Source organism: Aedes aegypti, chromosome 2 (genome assembly GCF_002204515.2).
Source record: "Aedes aegypti strain LVP_AGWG chromosome 2, AaegL5.0 Primary Assembly, whole genome shotgun sequence".
Lineage (NCBI taxonomy): Eukaryota > Metazoa > Arthropoda > Insecta > Diptera > Culicidae > Aedes > Aedes aegypti.
In genome coordinates, this window is record NC_035108.1 from 223,526,497 (window position 1) to 223,541,584 (window position 15,088).

General features: G+C 37.9%; 1 protein-coding gene across 1 annotated transcript in view; it reads right to left on the bottom strand.

Annotated features, from left to right (window-relative positions):
* Nucleotides 1-4,819: 4,819 nt before the first annotated feature.
* The window catches only part of LOC5569248 (homeobox protein caupolican), a 160,434-nt gene continuing 150,165 nt past the window's right edge, over nt 4,820-15,088 (bottom strand). Inside the window, exons 4-5 of the mRNA XM_001658344.2 lie at nt 7,312-7,619; nt 4,820-7,180 (exon numbers count right to left, since the gene is read on the bottom strand). Of these exons, the coding sequence (XP_001658394.2) occupies nt 6,447-7,180; nt 7,312-7,619 (1,042 nt within the window). The 3' untranslated portion in view covers nt 4,820-6,446. The remainder of the gene's footprint in view (nt 7,181-7,311; nt 7,620-15,088) is intronic.

The following is a 15,088-nucleotide window of genomic DNA, read 5'->3' on the forward strand; positions in this document are numbered from 1 at the left end:
TAACTAATATAAAGCACGTCTGGTGAAAATTTGATGGTAGAAATAAAATTTTGTTTGATTTTTTTAGTAAAATTTCCAAAAAACAGGGATATTGTGTATAGGCCATTTTTGCGATCGGGCAAGTTCGGGCAGGTGTTTTCATCGCCATCCTCTTACGAAAGGTCAGAACATTCATGTCTAATTTTTTCAAGGATATGATATTTAATATATTTTTTCTATGCGATCTGAAAATATGTTAAGCTTATAAAAAGGTTCAACAATATTTTACATGACAATGTAACAGTTTTACAATAAAGTCAAAAGTTCAACATAAGCATGAACATTCTTGCGGTTTACTTATAGCTAAATGTACTTAACTATTTGCGTTTTACATTGCTTGTATGTTTGCTAGTCGCAAAAAAGTCCTAAGCGCAAGACTCACTATGTCAAACCATTTCAGTCGAGTGGAAATTTAGGTATATAGTTTCTTCGGTAAAGACGATCGTTATTTTAAGCTAAAAACAATTGCAGAAGATGTCATTTCTCCAAAGCCTACTATTTTTGAAAAACTAACAAAATTTTGATAAATTGTACTTAAAACCGTTATATACAAAAGTTCAGTTTAAATACCATTTATCGCCTTTGGTCATGTCGTTCATTGGCATAAGGCAGAGCTGGTAAGAATTTGACGGTAAAAAAAAAACAAAAAAAAAACTAATTAAAAAAACATAGGCGATAAATGGTACTTAAACTGAAAAAGCACAAAACTTATGTATATAACGGTTTTTAGCACAATTTATCAAAAATTTGTTTATTTTTCAAAAATAGTAGACTTTGGAAATTTGACATCTTTAGCAATTATGTTCAGCTTAAAATAACGATTGATTTAGTCGAAGAAACTATATACCTAAATTTCCACTCGACCGAAATGGTTTGACATAATGAGTCTTGCGCTTAGGGCGTTTTTGCGAATAGCAAACATACAAGCAATGTAAGAAGCTAAAAGTTTAGTACATTGAGCTATTAGTAAACCGCAATAATGTTCATGATTATGTTGAAGTTTTGTTTATATTGTAAAACTGTTACATTGTCATGTAAAATATTGTTGAACCTTTTTATAAGCTTAGCATAATTTCAGATCGCATAGAAAAAATATATTAAATATCATATCCTTGAAAAAATGAGACATGAATGTTCTGACCTTTCGTAAGAGGATGGCGATGAAAACACCTGCCCGAACTTGCCCGATCGCAAAAATGGCCTATACGCAATATCCCTGTTTTTTTGAGAATTTTACTAAAAAAATCGAACAAAATTTTATTTCTACCATCAAATTTTCACCAGGCGTGCTTTATGTCAATTAATCACAAAGTCATGGGCGATATATGGTATTTTAATTGAAAAATTACAAACAAAACTCAATAATTTTGGTTTTAAGTACATTTTTCAAAAAAAAAATGTCAATATTTCAAAAATAGTAGGCGTTGCAAATTTGACGTCTTCAGCAATTATTTTCAGCATAAAATAACGATCAACTTTGCCGAAGAAACCATACACCTAAACTGTCATTTGACCAAAATGGCATTTCAGTCATTTATGCGAATAACACTAAAAAATATGACTTTATGTTAAAACATCGGCCTCATTGGAAGGAACATTTTCGCAGAAGACATCAAACGTTTATCTCTTCATTTCGAAGAACTACAGGTTGTTTCCGCGTTTTATCGATTCTGCCCCAATGTGCAACGGAGCGGCGAAAGTAGCGGTTAGGTTGCGAAAGTGGAGAATCTTACTTTCGTCGTTTTGTAAATCCGGAAACTAAACGTTCTAAAAGTGAAAAATCGAGTTGGTTTAGAGCGGAACGAGTAGAATTTCGTCTGCGAAACACGTAGGATTGATAAAGTAAGTTTTTTAACTTTTCTGACTTGAGTCTGTTTGATAAAGTCTTCGAGATTTATATTTGTTACTAGCCGTCACAGGGAAACTTTATTATACCTGATGAGATAGTTATCAACGAAAGATTTAGCTTTCATATGACGCTAAAAAAAATTGCGTTTATTTTAGTTTTTTCGCCATTGAATTTTTGATCACCATAAAAAAAATGAGAAAAATTTTAAAAGTTATGTTTTAATTGTTTGTACTATTGTTTATTATTGTACTGTATTTTGCCATATACAATAAACGAAAAATTTTGTATGGAAACTGCACACATGTTGGAAATGTCGATTAAATCTTAATTTATATGTGCGATTTGAACCAAATGATCTCTTATATTATTTGCATAGTCCTATTTTGCATACCCAGACAACCAGAAGTCGCATAACAGTTTACGAAAAAAGTCGTTTATTTATACAAATTGCATCACACCCGCACTACATGGTGGATGAAATCGTTTGATCGATGAGTTTCCTCGCATAAAACGTTATTTTATGAGTTTGTATGTACGTTTTGTTTCGTCCCGTATACTCGTACAAAGTTAGTCGGATCAATCCGTAGCAGCTGTCAAATGAATTTTGTTATCATAAATTAAGTCGCATAAGAGTACAGATTAGTTCGCAATAAAATCTAGACACTCGCATTGCATGTTATTTTTCATCATATAAAAATGCACGTATATCGCCTCCACTTTTGTACGTATAAGGCCTTTTCGCACCATCTTATACGTGAAACTTTTCACATATAAGCATCGCATAACGCAAAAGGTGATTCCGTTATACGTACATTCTGGTTGTCTGGGATTACCGTACATAAATTTACTAGGAGTTTGATAAATCTTAGTTTAAATTTGATGCTATTAAAAAAAACGTATTTTTGTAACTTTTACAACCTGTAGCTGAAGAGGCGAACCAGCTGCGAAAGGTGAATACCTCTTTAATAAAGATAAAAACATTTCCGAAACATTACTGAGATCAATGTGTGTGTTTTTAACGTTAGCAGCTTTCAATGGCAAGGAATGTCATTATGGTCAATTTCAAAGTAGCACGTAAACTTACAATAATTGACGAACTTGTAAGGCAGCGTCCATTTATTACGTAACGCTGTAATCGACAATTTTTTACCCCCATCCCCATCCGTAACGCTTTTGTTTGGAAAAAAAAATGTTTTCTATGAGCTGTAACACTTGAGCCTACTTCCCCCTCCCCCTAGAGCGTTACGTTATTTGTGGATGGCGCCTAAATATGTTTTGTTATTACTGTTATGCATGAGGATTTTCATATTACTATTAAGTGCGATTTGGTATACCATTAAATGCACGTTTTCTTCCTCAAACGTTACGTATTCTATGGTTGATCCCTTATGTACATTCAATATGTACTCAACATCAAAAATCTATGATTTATTAGTCCTATTATTGCAATGGTTGACTTACTGATGTGGATTGACGTAAGAGACTGGATGGGTCCCACTTGCCCCGTTTAGCGAGGTAACTGCGTCTAATGCCTCATTGTACAACTTTCTTCGAAGGTTTTCACAATTTCGATAATATACGATCAAATTAATGCATACACCAGCAAGTATGTTGTCGAAAGGGGATCATGTTGTTGGATTTGCACAATATTGACATTTTAAAATTATATGGAACCATTTGTTTGAACTATCGTTTTTCAGGTAATAATCCAATGTTTGACACAGTTATTTCATTTCGAGACAACACAAGAGGTTAATCGTACCGCAATTTTAAATGCAAAATGAAAAGGCGCAGAAATTATAGCTCATAAACAGTACAATTAATTGTTAGTAAAGACAATCACATTTGTTGCATTGGATACATTCCTTGTCATTATTGCTCCAACTTTCGAAAAGAATACCCCCTTGAAAATCTTGCAACAAATGAACTATGTCTGAAGGTCCCACTTTCCCCCGGTGTACCTTATGCCAAATGGCAATAATATCAACTGGCCATGATGCCAAACGGTATTATGTCAAACGGCTTATACCAAGAAAATCAACCAACGTAATTTTTACCTGTGTACCAATAAGTTCAATGCAATTGCATTCAAACGCATTTATTTTTCCAACAATATTACGTTAAAAACGGAGTTATCACATGGAAATGCCCAGAAACTCCTTTGCGGTAGCAACATAAAACTAGTGACAAACTGAACACTTTTTCTTCTTCTTTTTCTTGGCATTACGTCCTCACTGGGTCAAAGCCTGCTTCTCATGTGTTCTCATGAGCACTTCCACAGTTATTGACTTAGAGCTTTCTTTGCCAAAGTTGCCATTTTCGCATTTGTATATCATGTGGCATGTACGATGATACTCTGTGCCCAGGGAAGTTAACGGAAAGTTACGAAAAGATTCTGTACTGACCGAGAATCGAACCCAAACACCTCCAGCATGGCTTTGCTTTGTAGCTGCAGACTCTAACCACTCGGCTAAGGACAAACTGAACACTCTATCCAAAGAGTAATAATCGGGCGCAGCTCTTAACTACTCTTTAACCGGAGTTCAATTCCCATTCGATTAATTTTTGTTGAACAATTTGATTGAAACAGTTTTATTGCTGTCCCATGAAATAGATTGGTAACAAGAGCAGGTCTTGATAGGTTGCTTTGTCGCAACCAATTTTCACATATTTTTTTTCTGGAGAGCGGACTTATATTTGACAGAATAAGAATCATTTTGAATGAATGTTTATTTGAAATCTGAGTACCGAGGGAGTGTCACTTTTGTATGAAATAGAAAAAAATGAGAAGACCGCACGATAATGGATTTCTTTCATTAGAATAGCAACAAATACACCCTTTTCAATGTTCTTGACTTTTTTTTTTCATTTTTCGATCTCTTTATTGCAACTAGTAACATTATGATGGTTTTTCAGTTTGTTTTATTTTTCTTTTTCGGTATGATAATTTACAGTTTACAATTACTTTAATTCATTACTTCAATAATATATGTATAAAGTTAAATTTTCATATATACGTTTTCCACTTTGTATTCAATTAGTCAAATTCACTTAAATGTCCTCGTTTTACACAGATGTATTTTTTCTGCATTTGAACACTCCACATAATGTTTAGGTAAATTTCTCGATAAAAATAAATAGGATGGTTAAATAATTAACTAATGTAGATTTTATACAGCTCATTACAAAGGTTGTTAACCTGTTTGTTAGGACATTCTCTTTACATTCTGGTTGTTTGCGGCTATACATACAAGTCTTTTCCTGTAGTCTGCATCTTGAATGATGATCAAATTATACAAATCACTTTGTCCGCCCTTTTTGCTCTTTCTTAACCTTTGCTCTTTTTACGCGCAGTTAGTTATAGCGGTCCCTATTTGGGTCAACTGGGTGGAAAGCGCTATTTTTGAACTAGTGGAAATGGCTGTAGCAGAGTTCCCATGATATGTTCTCAAGTTACAATTCAACAGAAGATTAAAACACAACAACTAGCTAGCGGGATGTTAAGTAACTAAGTGATAATTACAAACAAGATTGACTAAGGAAAAAAGGAACGACTTCTCAAGTATACGTTCAAAAAAGAACGATTCAAGATTAAAGAAAGTGAAAAACGCTCTTTCGTCACGAAACGGCTTGCTTTCTTATCGAGTTTTATTTAATACATTTTAATATCACATACACTATTTCCGTTATCTATTGTTTTGTTATTTACAACACTTTCACTTAAATGTATCCATTTATTACTTATATTTATACAAATGTTATAATACAATATACAAAAAACAGTTTCGTTTTTGTTTCTATTATTTGACAAAAATCATAAAGCTCACTGTGCCCGATACTGCCAACAACACAATCAACTCAAATTTGGTTCATCTGAATCTCTTGCGTCTCTTGTTTTCCTTAAACGACACTTTTTATTCTTTCTGTACTTTTATGACTAATTCGTTGCACTTCAGTGTTTCTTTTTTTTTCGGCATGAGCAAAGTCGAGAATTAAAGGGAAGAAGACGAGATAAATGATCCTGGCCATTATATTTTCGCGCTTCAATCGTCTTTCCATTCACAACAGTTCACCGTGTGGGTCGGTTGATTTGCCGACGGCTTTTTCTCTGCTCTGCAGTCGCATGCGATGGATTTCGAATGTTGAACTGACGCAAATTAAGCGAATGATTATTTCTCATTTTGTCCTGGGCCGTCACACAAGTGGTCGCCTTTCTTGAAAGGTGTTTAGATGCCAGTTCAGTCAAACGTATTTCAAGGAGTGCGGACATTTGGGGACTAGCCCTGCGCTACTGGTGATATTGATGTATTGGAACAGGGGCAAAGAGATTACCTTGGTTTTGTTTGGTCATTTACGTGAGCAAAAGATGAAGAAATTTCTTGTTTGAAAATGTTGGAAAATCTCCCGAAGCTATGACAGTTGAGAATGGGAAAACTTATAATCACATTTATCATTATTGTCTGATTGTTTTCGTTTTGAATAGCCAATTTCTAAATCTGCAGCAAATTTTCTAATTTTGCATGAATTATAGTGAGATGGCTTACTTGATTTCTAGCTGTCATGGTTTAGAAGCATTCGTCACAGATATTAGCTTCTCGTTTGCAGGAGAAGAGGGAGTGAGGTTTTCTGGGCCAGAAGAAGTGCTGGAAGCAGGAGATGCACCGGGTTGAGGTGCCGTAGTTGGATTGCTAGAAGTGGTTAAACTTAGTGGTGCAAACGGTCCACTGCCGGAAGCCTTCGATATCAGTGGGTTCATGCCGACGGGAATGCCATTATGGGCTAACGTAGCTCCAAATGTTCGCTGGTAGGATTCAAGAAGCGATACTTCCGGAGAACCTGGCGTAAGGTGTGGCCCGTAAAGATTGCGATAAAACTCTGGCCTCATATAGGGATGATGGTGCAGTGGGTTAATGCCACGGCCTGCCAACGGTGCTATGATTTTCCCAGGTGAGGGATATCCTCCGGACGTCGGTGATGATGAATCAGAATCTTTGTTCTCCTTACTGGCCATATCAGCTAATGACCATATTCTTGGTTTGCTGGGGTTTGTACTTCCGCTTGGGGTGTGGTTCACTTCTGGAGGGGTTCCTATCGTAGATCGCAGGTGAGGTGGGAAATTGGAGGGGTGAAGGAGAGGGTGACCATGTATCGGTCGGTCATAGATATCTGGAGAATTCGGGCCACTACCGTTGCGTGATCCATTCCACTCACTGTTACCCGGTCGATCCAGCATATCGAGCCGTGAAGGCCGGTCACCGTCTTCACTCGATCCAGTTCCGGAGTCTTTGGAATCTATTAAATTGAAAACACGAAAGGCACAACGTAAGAAAAGTATTTTAAGCGCATTTGTACAAACACATTCCCATACTAAAAACCCAAAAGGGTCAACTAACTACGAATAACAAGCATCTCAATGCACTTACCTAATATTTCTTTATCGTCCTTCAAGCTCTTGTTATCGTCGTCGTCATCATCCAGGTTGACATCGTCGTCTTCCACCCGATTGCGAGGCTCCCAAGTCATCTTATTTTCTTTTTTTAGCCGCCGCCTCGCGTTCGCGAACCACGTGGACACTTGCGTGAGGGTCATTTTCGTGATTATCGCTAGCATAATCTTTTCGCCTTTGGTAGGATACGGATTCTTTTTGTGCTCGTTTAGCCACGCTTTCAGCGTACTCGTGGTCTCTCGGGTGGCGTTTTTCCGTCGTGCTCCATTCAGATCCATACCGTAGCTGTTGGGTGGGCGTGGATTCGTTGAAAAAAGTCGGAAAAGAGAAAAAGGGCAAAGGAAAATGATTAATTTTCTGGCTAGAACCACTAATTGCACAATATTGTGTGAGGTGAACAGACGAGAGTGTAGTGAACCAGCAAGTAGCAAAAAGTCAAAATGACCATGTGGTGTGAAAATTCATATTCTATTTCGTGGTCTCATCGGTTTCGGGAAGAGCGCAAAACTTTCTATAATTTCGAACAGCCGCTACCAGCAGTTTTTGGTCATACTGTGGTATTTCACCAGCACGGAAAACCGTAATATTGTGGTTTTGTTTGGACGTTCGGACTTTTTGACTGGATGCTATCGTTAGTCCAGTACGCCCGACTGTTAACGACATGGGACTGAGAGGTGAGAAACCAAAGAATCGGTGGCACAACGAGCAATTGAACATGTTCCATGTCGAACACGTCCATTACCCCTGTGACGAAAATATCACAGACAGAATGGCTTATAGAAACGCTAACAGGTCATGTGGCTTTTAGTCGCTCGAAAGATGAATCGGAGTCGGTCACTTCCGGTTGTAGATGGGGTTGAGTTTGATATCAAGCAAGCCATGAATGAGACTTTTTTGTCAGACAATTCAACACACCTTACTATGCTATCTGATAACTATAGCAACTTCACCATGGCCAACTATGATTTGCAGGTAGTGCCGGTGTCACGCCTTGGGCGCCATTTCGTTTCGTCGTGATATAGCGACGAATGAGAAAAAAACAACAAGCCAAAAACATCATGTTACCTGCAAGCGTAACAAGCTTGTACTTTGTGTTTCCAAGAAGCTATCGCAAAAGTTTTATCAATTTTCGTTCTCCATTTTTCAGACTCGGAGAAGAAAGAAAATTCACACATTTCCATGGCGACGTTGTCGGTGGGCAAGAAGCGCCCTATTAAATTGACTGCGTTTTCTTTTATTACACCCCGAAAATAAGAGAAAACGGAATGTTCACAAAAGTCGAGACAAACGAGACGGCCAAGATTCGGACCTCTGAATGGTTGCCGCCACTGTTCAAGTGACGCCACGTTTTATGTACTTTTTTTTTCTGCTGGGCTCCTACTATCTCGATTTTAGGTTGACTTGAAACCATACACCTTCCAGATACCCGGGTATGTCGAAAATGTGAGAGAACGAGAAGAAAAACCGCAGACTCGATTTGATTCTCAATTGAATAAACATTAAAGCAATTATCAAGCCAAGCATGAATTGGTTTGGTAAGCACCATTCAGTTGTGGTGTGCTACCTATATACTACATATTTCTAGCAAAGGTTCGTGCGTATTGTTGGACCCAAGAGCACAGACCTAAAAATTCGGTGCTAGAATGCAAAGCATAATAAATGATGTATGAATAACCATTGAAAGGCTGAAGACTCACCTTTATTTTCAGAAATTATGGCATGCTTTGGTAAGGAAATGTTAAAATTTTGTAAGGAACATCACATTTTCCAAGATCCTTACACAACTTTGAGCAAAAGTCAATTTGTGCAGGATCCCTAGAAGAAAAAGATACTCCACTCTCACATCGCAGTATGGCGTGATGTGAATCAATCGATCGTATTAAGGCGAAACTGTTTGGATGCAATTTTAAAATGTACCAAAACGCCATTTTGGTTGAAGGCAATTAAAAAAAAAACAAAGCGGTGAACCATACAATGACGAAAATTATGGACCTGCACTCAATTGTATGAGTTGTAAGGAATTCTTCTTGGGGACCTTCCTTAGCCGAGTGGTTAGAGTCCGCGGCTAAAAGCAAAGCCATGCTGATGGTGGTATCTGGGTTCGATTCCCGGTCGGTCCAGGATCTTTTCGTAATGGAAATTTCCTTGACTTCTCAGGGCATAGAGTATAATCGTATCTGCCACACGATAATACGAATGTGAAAATGGCAACTTTGCCCAAGAAAGCTCTCAGTTAATAACTGTGGAAGTGCTCATAAGAACACTAAGCTGAGAAGCAGGCTTTGTCCCAGTGAGGACGTAATGCCAAGGAAAAGAAGAAGAATCTTTTCTTTACAAAAGATGTATTGGTGTAGTGGTGAGAAATATAAATGCTCATAAATTTCGCTTCATTTGCTAAAAATTTTGGAAAAATTCTAAAGCCTGAGATATTTACTTCGGCTTTGACCCTGGCGGTCCCCCAACGAAAATATCCAAACCCAAATTAGGGGAAGATCCTCCAGTACTGTACAACACCCAATATCGGACTACGTCGAAAAATTGTGAAATCATGGTGCAATCAAGATGGTGTATTAGAATAAAAAGAAGCTATTATGGAGAGTAATGTTTGCGTATAACAACACATCCTTGAGATATGCACGCCTGTTTTCAACAATTTGTTAACGTAAATTACGGTCTTGTCCTTATATATCAATAAGTGTAACTCTCGATGCCTTTGAATTCATTTTTGTTTTGTTTCGTTGACTGCACCCCAAATAACACATTAGTTAGTGTGGACGGAAAAGCGAGTCCACCTAAAGAAGTTATTCTCCGAACAGGGAAGCGACGAAGAACGACGACGATGATTGCGGCGCAACATGTGAACAGAGAGTGAACCACTTTTTCATAAATTTATAATGAATGGTAATTATAACACATAATCGCCTATCGTCGCTGAAGCGAGCCAAGTGGTTTTCAGGACGCCAGGAGTTTGTTTTTGTTTTAAGTTTCGTGCGTTTGCGGGACACCGGGAGTTTGTGTTTTGTTCTCGTGTGATTCGGAAAGCCCAAGCAAGACAGTTTGTTTTCGTGACGCCGGGAGTTTGTGTTTCGTTTTCGCGCGTTTTGCTGGACAGTGCTTCGGAAAGCCCAAGCAAGACAGTTTGTTTTCGGGACGCCGGGAGTTTGTGTTTCGTTCTCGCGCGTTTTGCTGGGCAATGCTTCGGAAAGCCCAAGGAAGACAGTTTGTTTTCGGGACGCCAAGTAGTTTTACGGTTCGCGTTGTGTGAGTGCGAAAAGATATCCGTGTTCAGTCGAGGATGAATTATTAACTGGTGAGCTCGTTTCATGCTTATAATGACACATTTTTTCATGGCAGCGTTATTTTTATGTATTATTCAAACAATCTTTGTTTGGTTCGTCACTCAAAGTGTCGGCATTATGCCTGTTTTACATAATTCTTTATACATATATTTTCTCTCTTTAACATTACTAAAAGCATCTTTTGAATGGTTCGACATTATAGATGCTGACGTATTCTTTAAAACTCCTACCAACAACGTTTCATCTCGAGACAAAAATGTACAGCGTTACTCTTCTGTAATTTTCAAACAAACTATGTATGGTTCGTCACTACAAGTGTCGGCATCATTCCTGTTATTATTATTTTTATTATTATTTTTATTATTATTATTATTATTATGATTATTATTATTATTAATACATACATATATATTTTTCTCTTCACCATTACTAAAAACATCTTTTGAATGGTTCGACATAACGGATGTTGACGTATTTTTTAAATCTTCTACCAAAAACATCTCGAGACAAAATGCAAAACTAGCTTTAAGTTTAAGTCGTATTTTCCCTCCTTATCCATGGATCGCATCACTGACCAATGGTGACTCCCAGATCTTTTCCTCCCTCACTAATAAACACCCTTCCCGTGGTGATTGTGGAGATGCAGAGGTATTCTCGGTCTCTAGAAGCAACAATCATTACACCCTAACATTCCTTTCCCATCCCAACTGACTGTAAGGACTTGGCCGGCGCCGTTATTGATCAATAATATTAGATCTGCTAAAATTGTACTTCGAGAATAAGCGGAAACTCCCATTCCTTATTCATTTGGATCGTAGTGCAATTCTTACCATGTCCGATCAATCACGGAGTAGCAACCATTGACATGTACAGTCAGTCTATGCTATGCTATGCTATGCTATCGTCGCTGAAGCGAGCCAAGTGGCGTCCCTGTTTCTCCGGTAAAGTGCGACGGTCTGAGAACTTTGAATAGGCAAACAGTTCGTTTAAAATTTAAAAGCATGACGAACAGGCGAGACCGATGAGATCTTGCAAATGATGCGAAAAAGTGAGGCAATTTGAATGCATTGCTGCAGAAGGCGAGAATACCGATTCGTGCTCGGTTTGTTTGTAGCCAACCAACAAAATCGATTTGGTTGGGTTGTAGAACGTCTTCTTCGGCACAGGCACTGCTCTATGTACGACTAATGAAACGAACGATTTCCAGGATAGGATGAAATGCTTTGGTTTCACTTTTGACAAGGTGTTGCGGTTATGTCCGTAGTAGTAGTATGAAGTTAATAAAATGATAACTCATGTTTAATTGAGACTTTCGTTCAAGACGACAACAAATTTTGGCTGTAAGATTAGGATAGTCTATAACGTTCCTATCATTTTTGCTATCAGCTGTTTTTTTCATATTTTTTCTAAACGCAAACGTTGAGCAGAAGAGAATATCAATGATTGTTCTTCTAGTTTTCTGTTTAAAACCTTCGGCTAATTGCTTTTTGCTTTGAGGCGGATGGTCATACAAAATTTCCATTAGCATCTCAAAAATTCTATACCGACGAGATTCGAACCCAATACCCTCAGCATTGTCTTACCGAATAGCTTTATATAGATCTAATAAATTGAAGTAGTAATCATCTAAGAGTTTTGATTGCCAAATTTGACATTTTTCGCATTTGTAAGAATGTTTATATGAAAAATAAAAATATTGTATGGCATCTAAGTGACCTGGCACAACCCCCTGCTCACATAAATTCTCAAATCACGGTGTACTATATTAAGAAGGTGATTTATTCCGAAAACTGACAGCTAGTTGACGACGTCATTCCTATCCACCTCAAACAAATTTTCGAAAAAAAAAGATCTAGTGGTCCGGAAGACATATGGTACGATAGGTGTGACGTCACATGTTTACAATCAAACTTGATATTTACATCAGTAAAGAGCCTGCCTTGTTAATTTTTATGCCATGCCATCAAATAAATAATAGACGACCTCTGACGTTAAATGAAACGGACACATTAATACTTCCAGTGAGCATTTTTCCCTTTGAAGGCAGCACCAAACTAGACAACGGACTAGCATGCAACGCCCAGTGACCCAGTCGGAAAACTGAGACGAGAATCGAACCCACACTCCTTAGCACGAAGCGGCTAAATTCCAGGTGACACAAGCCACACGGCTACGAAGCCCACTTCATGAAATAAATGGAGTAAAATACATGGTCAACGTCCATTTATTATGTAACGCATAAATTAGGAATCTTTTATATTTATAACTAGTGGTCCCGGCAAACTTCGTCTTGCCATCAAGTAGGCTGTTGAAAAACGTCATGAAGCGTCCCGTACAAAATGACAATTTCGTTCACTCCCGTTTTTCTGACTTTCCGTTCAATATCCTGAGCTTTCTTTATACACAAACACGTCAGAACACTTCAGGAACGTAACTATGGAAGAATTTTCAAAAACCGATAGCCCGTTCTCAAGCCATTTCGTGACATACATACACCATTCCATTTTTATTTATATAGATTTTTGTATGGGCTGTAACGCTACCTTCTTCCTCTCCTGGTTACGTAATTTAAGGATGGCGCCTTACTGAATGACACGACATTTTTGCACTTCCATAACGACAGGCCTCAATGCTTGAACAACTAAACCACGAAACACTCCTATTTAACCGATTCGAGTAAAAGTGCCATTTCTTTCATCGACCATAACCATCAGACGCCATAGGCCATAAAACGCATCGAAAAATAGACACACTTTGGCTAGTTTCTCTTGCGTGATGTCCCAAAAACGTTTCTCGTCCCATTCGACCGACTAGAGCTAGAAACACGTTGTCTAAAGAGGTAATTAAACGCAGAACAATGCCTAATAACCAGCAAGTAATTTAGTGACCATGATGATCAAATTATCATACTTTTATCTTTCAGTTTTATGCTCGAAACCTTCTCCGCAGCGCCCCCTTTCAGCTCATTTACATAACCAATAAAAAGCTAAAAGGAGTTAAGTGCAGTGCGGTGAAAGAGCTGAAACCTAGAAAGGTAGCTTCCGCTTATTCTCACATCTCTCCCACTTCATACAACCGCGGCCGTGCAAGAACGTCCTATGTAGGCCCAACAACAGAACAACATCGGACACTCTGATTCGATACGGGTGACACTCAATCTGATTTCTAGGAAAGTCACGCATCTGCAAACGAATTGTTATTCCTTGGTTTAATCGAACGAATATCAAATGACTGCAGTTCCAAGATAGGAATGCATTTGTAAAAAGCCGACTCGAACTCAACCGGATGATCAGTTTTGGGAACAGTCGCATCGTGCCGGCGAGAATGCATCTACCTAAACTACGCTCAACATATTGGTTGTGGTTTGTTGTTTCATATGCATCGCTTCTAATTAGTAATCCAAGCCTACACCCGTCGGATGGCCCGATTCCACCACCCAAGGCATTCCATCGCACCCATAGCTGCGTCAGCTAACCCAAATACGAGTTGTCAGCGTTATGTCTTACTAATAATTCGTTTGATTAACAATTAGCCAAACGAGGCTTACCGTCTGTCTCAGTAATCAGCAGAGGAAGTTTCCGCGGAATCGAACAAAAGCAATACCTCAATCACGCTCATTACTTAAAAAAGAAACATGTCCATGTCATTTGGTTGAGAAACAAGCGAAAATATCGATCTTGAATATCAATGAAGTTGGAGGATAGCTTGAAAATCATAAATCAAATAAGGGAATGGAAACATAGTTCCAAAATTATCTAGAGCGGCTTATACTGTAACAACAGGTGCGCAACGCATTCCGCTCTGAAATACGACGACAATCGATCGATGTCGAAGAGAAACATTCATAAAACACTATTAAAACAATAAAACATCGAATAACCATTAAACAAGACTTCGTCGATTTTGCTTGGCATTAAACTCGGAATGCGTTGTTCGCCCTTCAGCAACCGATTTTTGGAGTACCGTTTTTCTTTCTGTTCGATGACTTTTTTGAAAAACGTATTATTTATGCATGTTTGTTCACCAGTCGATACTGCACGTACGATCGTTGACGATTGAATGTGAATCGATTTCGGTTCAGTGAGATACAACTCAATACTGTTTGGGGTCTTCTTTGGTTTTGTAGTAACGTCCACGGTTATAAAACAATGTAATGCTGAAGAGAGTCTGGGTTCGTAATTTACGAATATGAAAAGTTTGACTAAGAAATTTTGTTTGTTATAAATTATAGTGGTAAATATAGGATCTCTTGTTACAGATATGTTCCGTTTTTGTCACGTTCCGATATTATAACGCACCAGTTGTGTCACATTTAATTTATTTTTAGTTTATTAAACATAAAAATATTAAACTTTCTTGTTAATTTTATTTTAAATATATGAAATGGTTTGAGGTTATCAAACATTATTTAGCTTAGCATCACTAAGCAAAGACTTAAGCCCCAAGCACAATGTG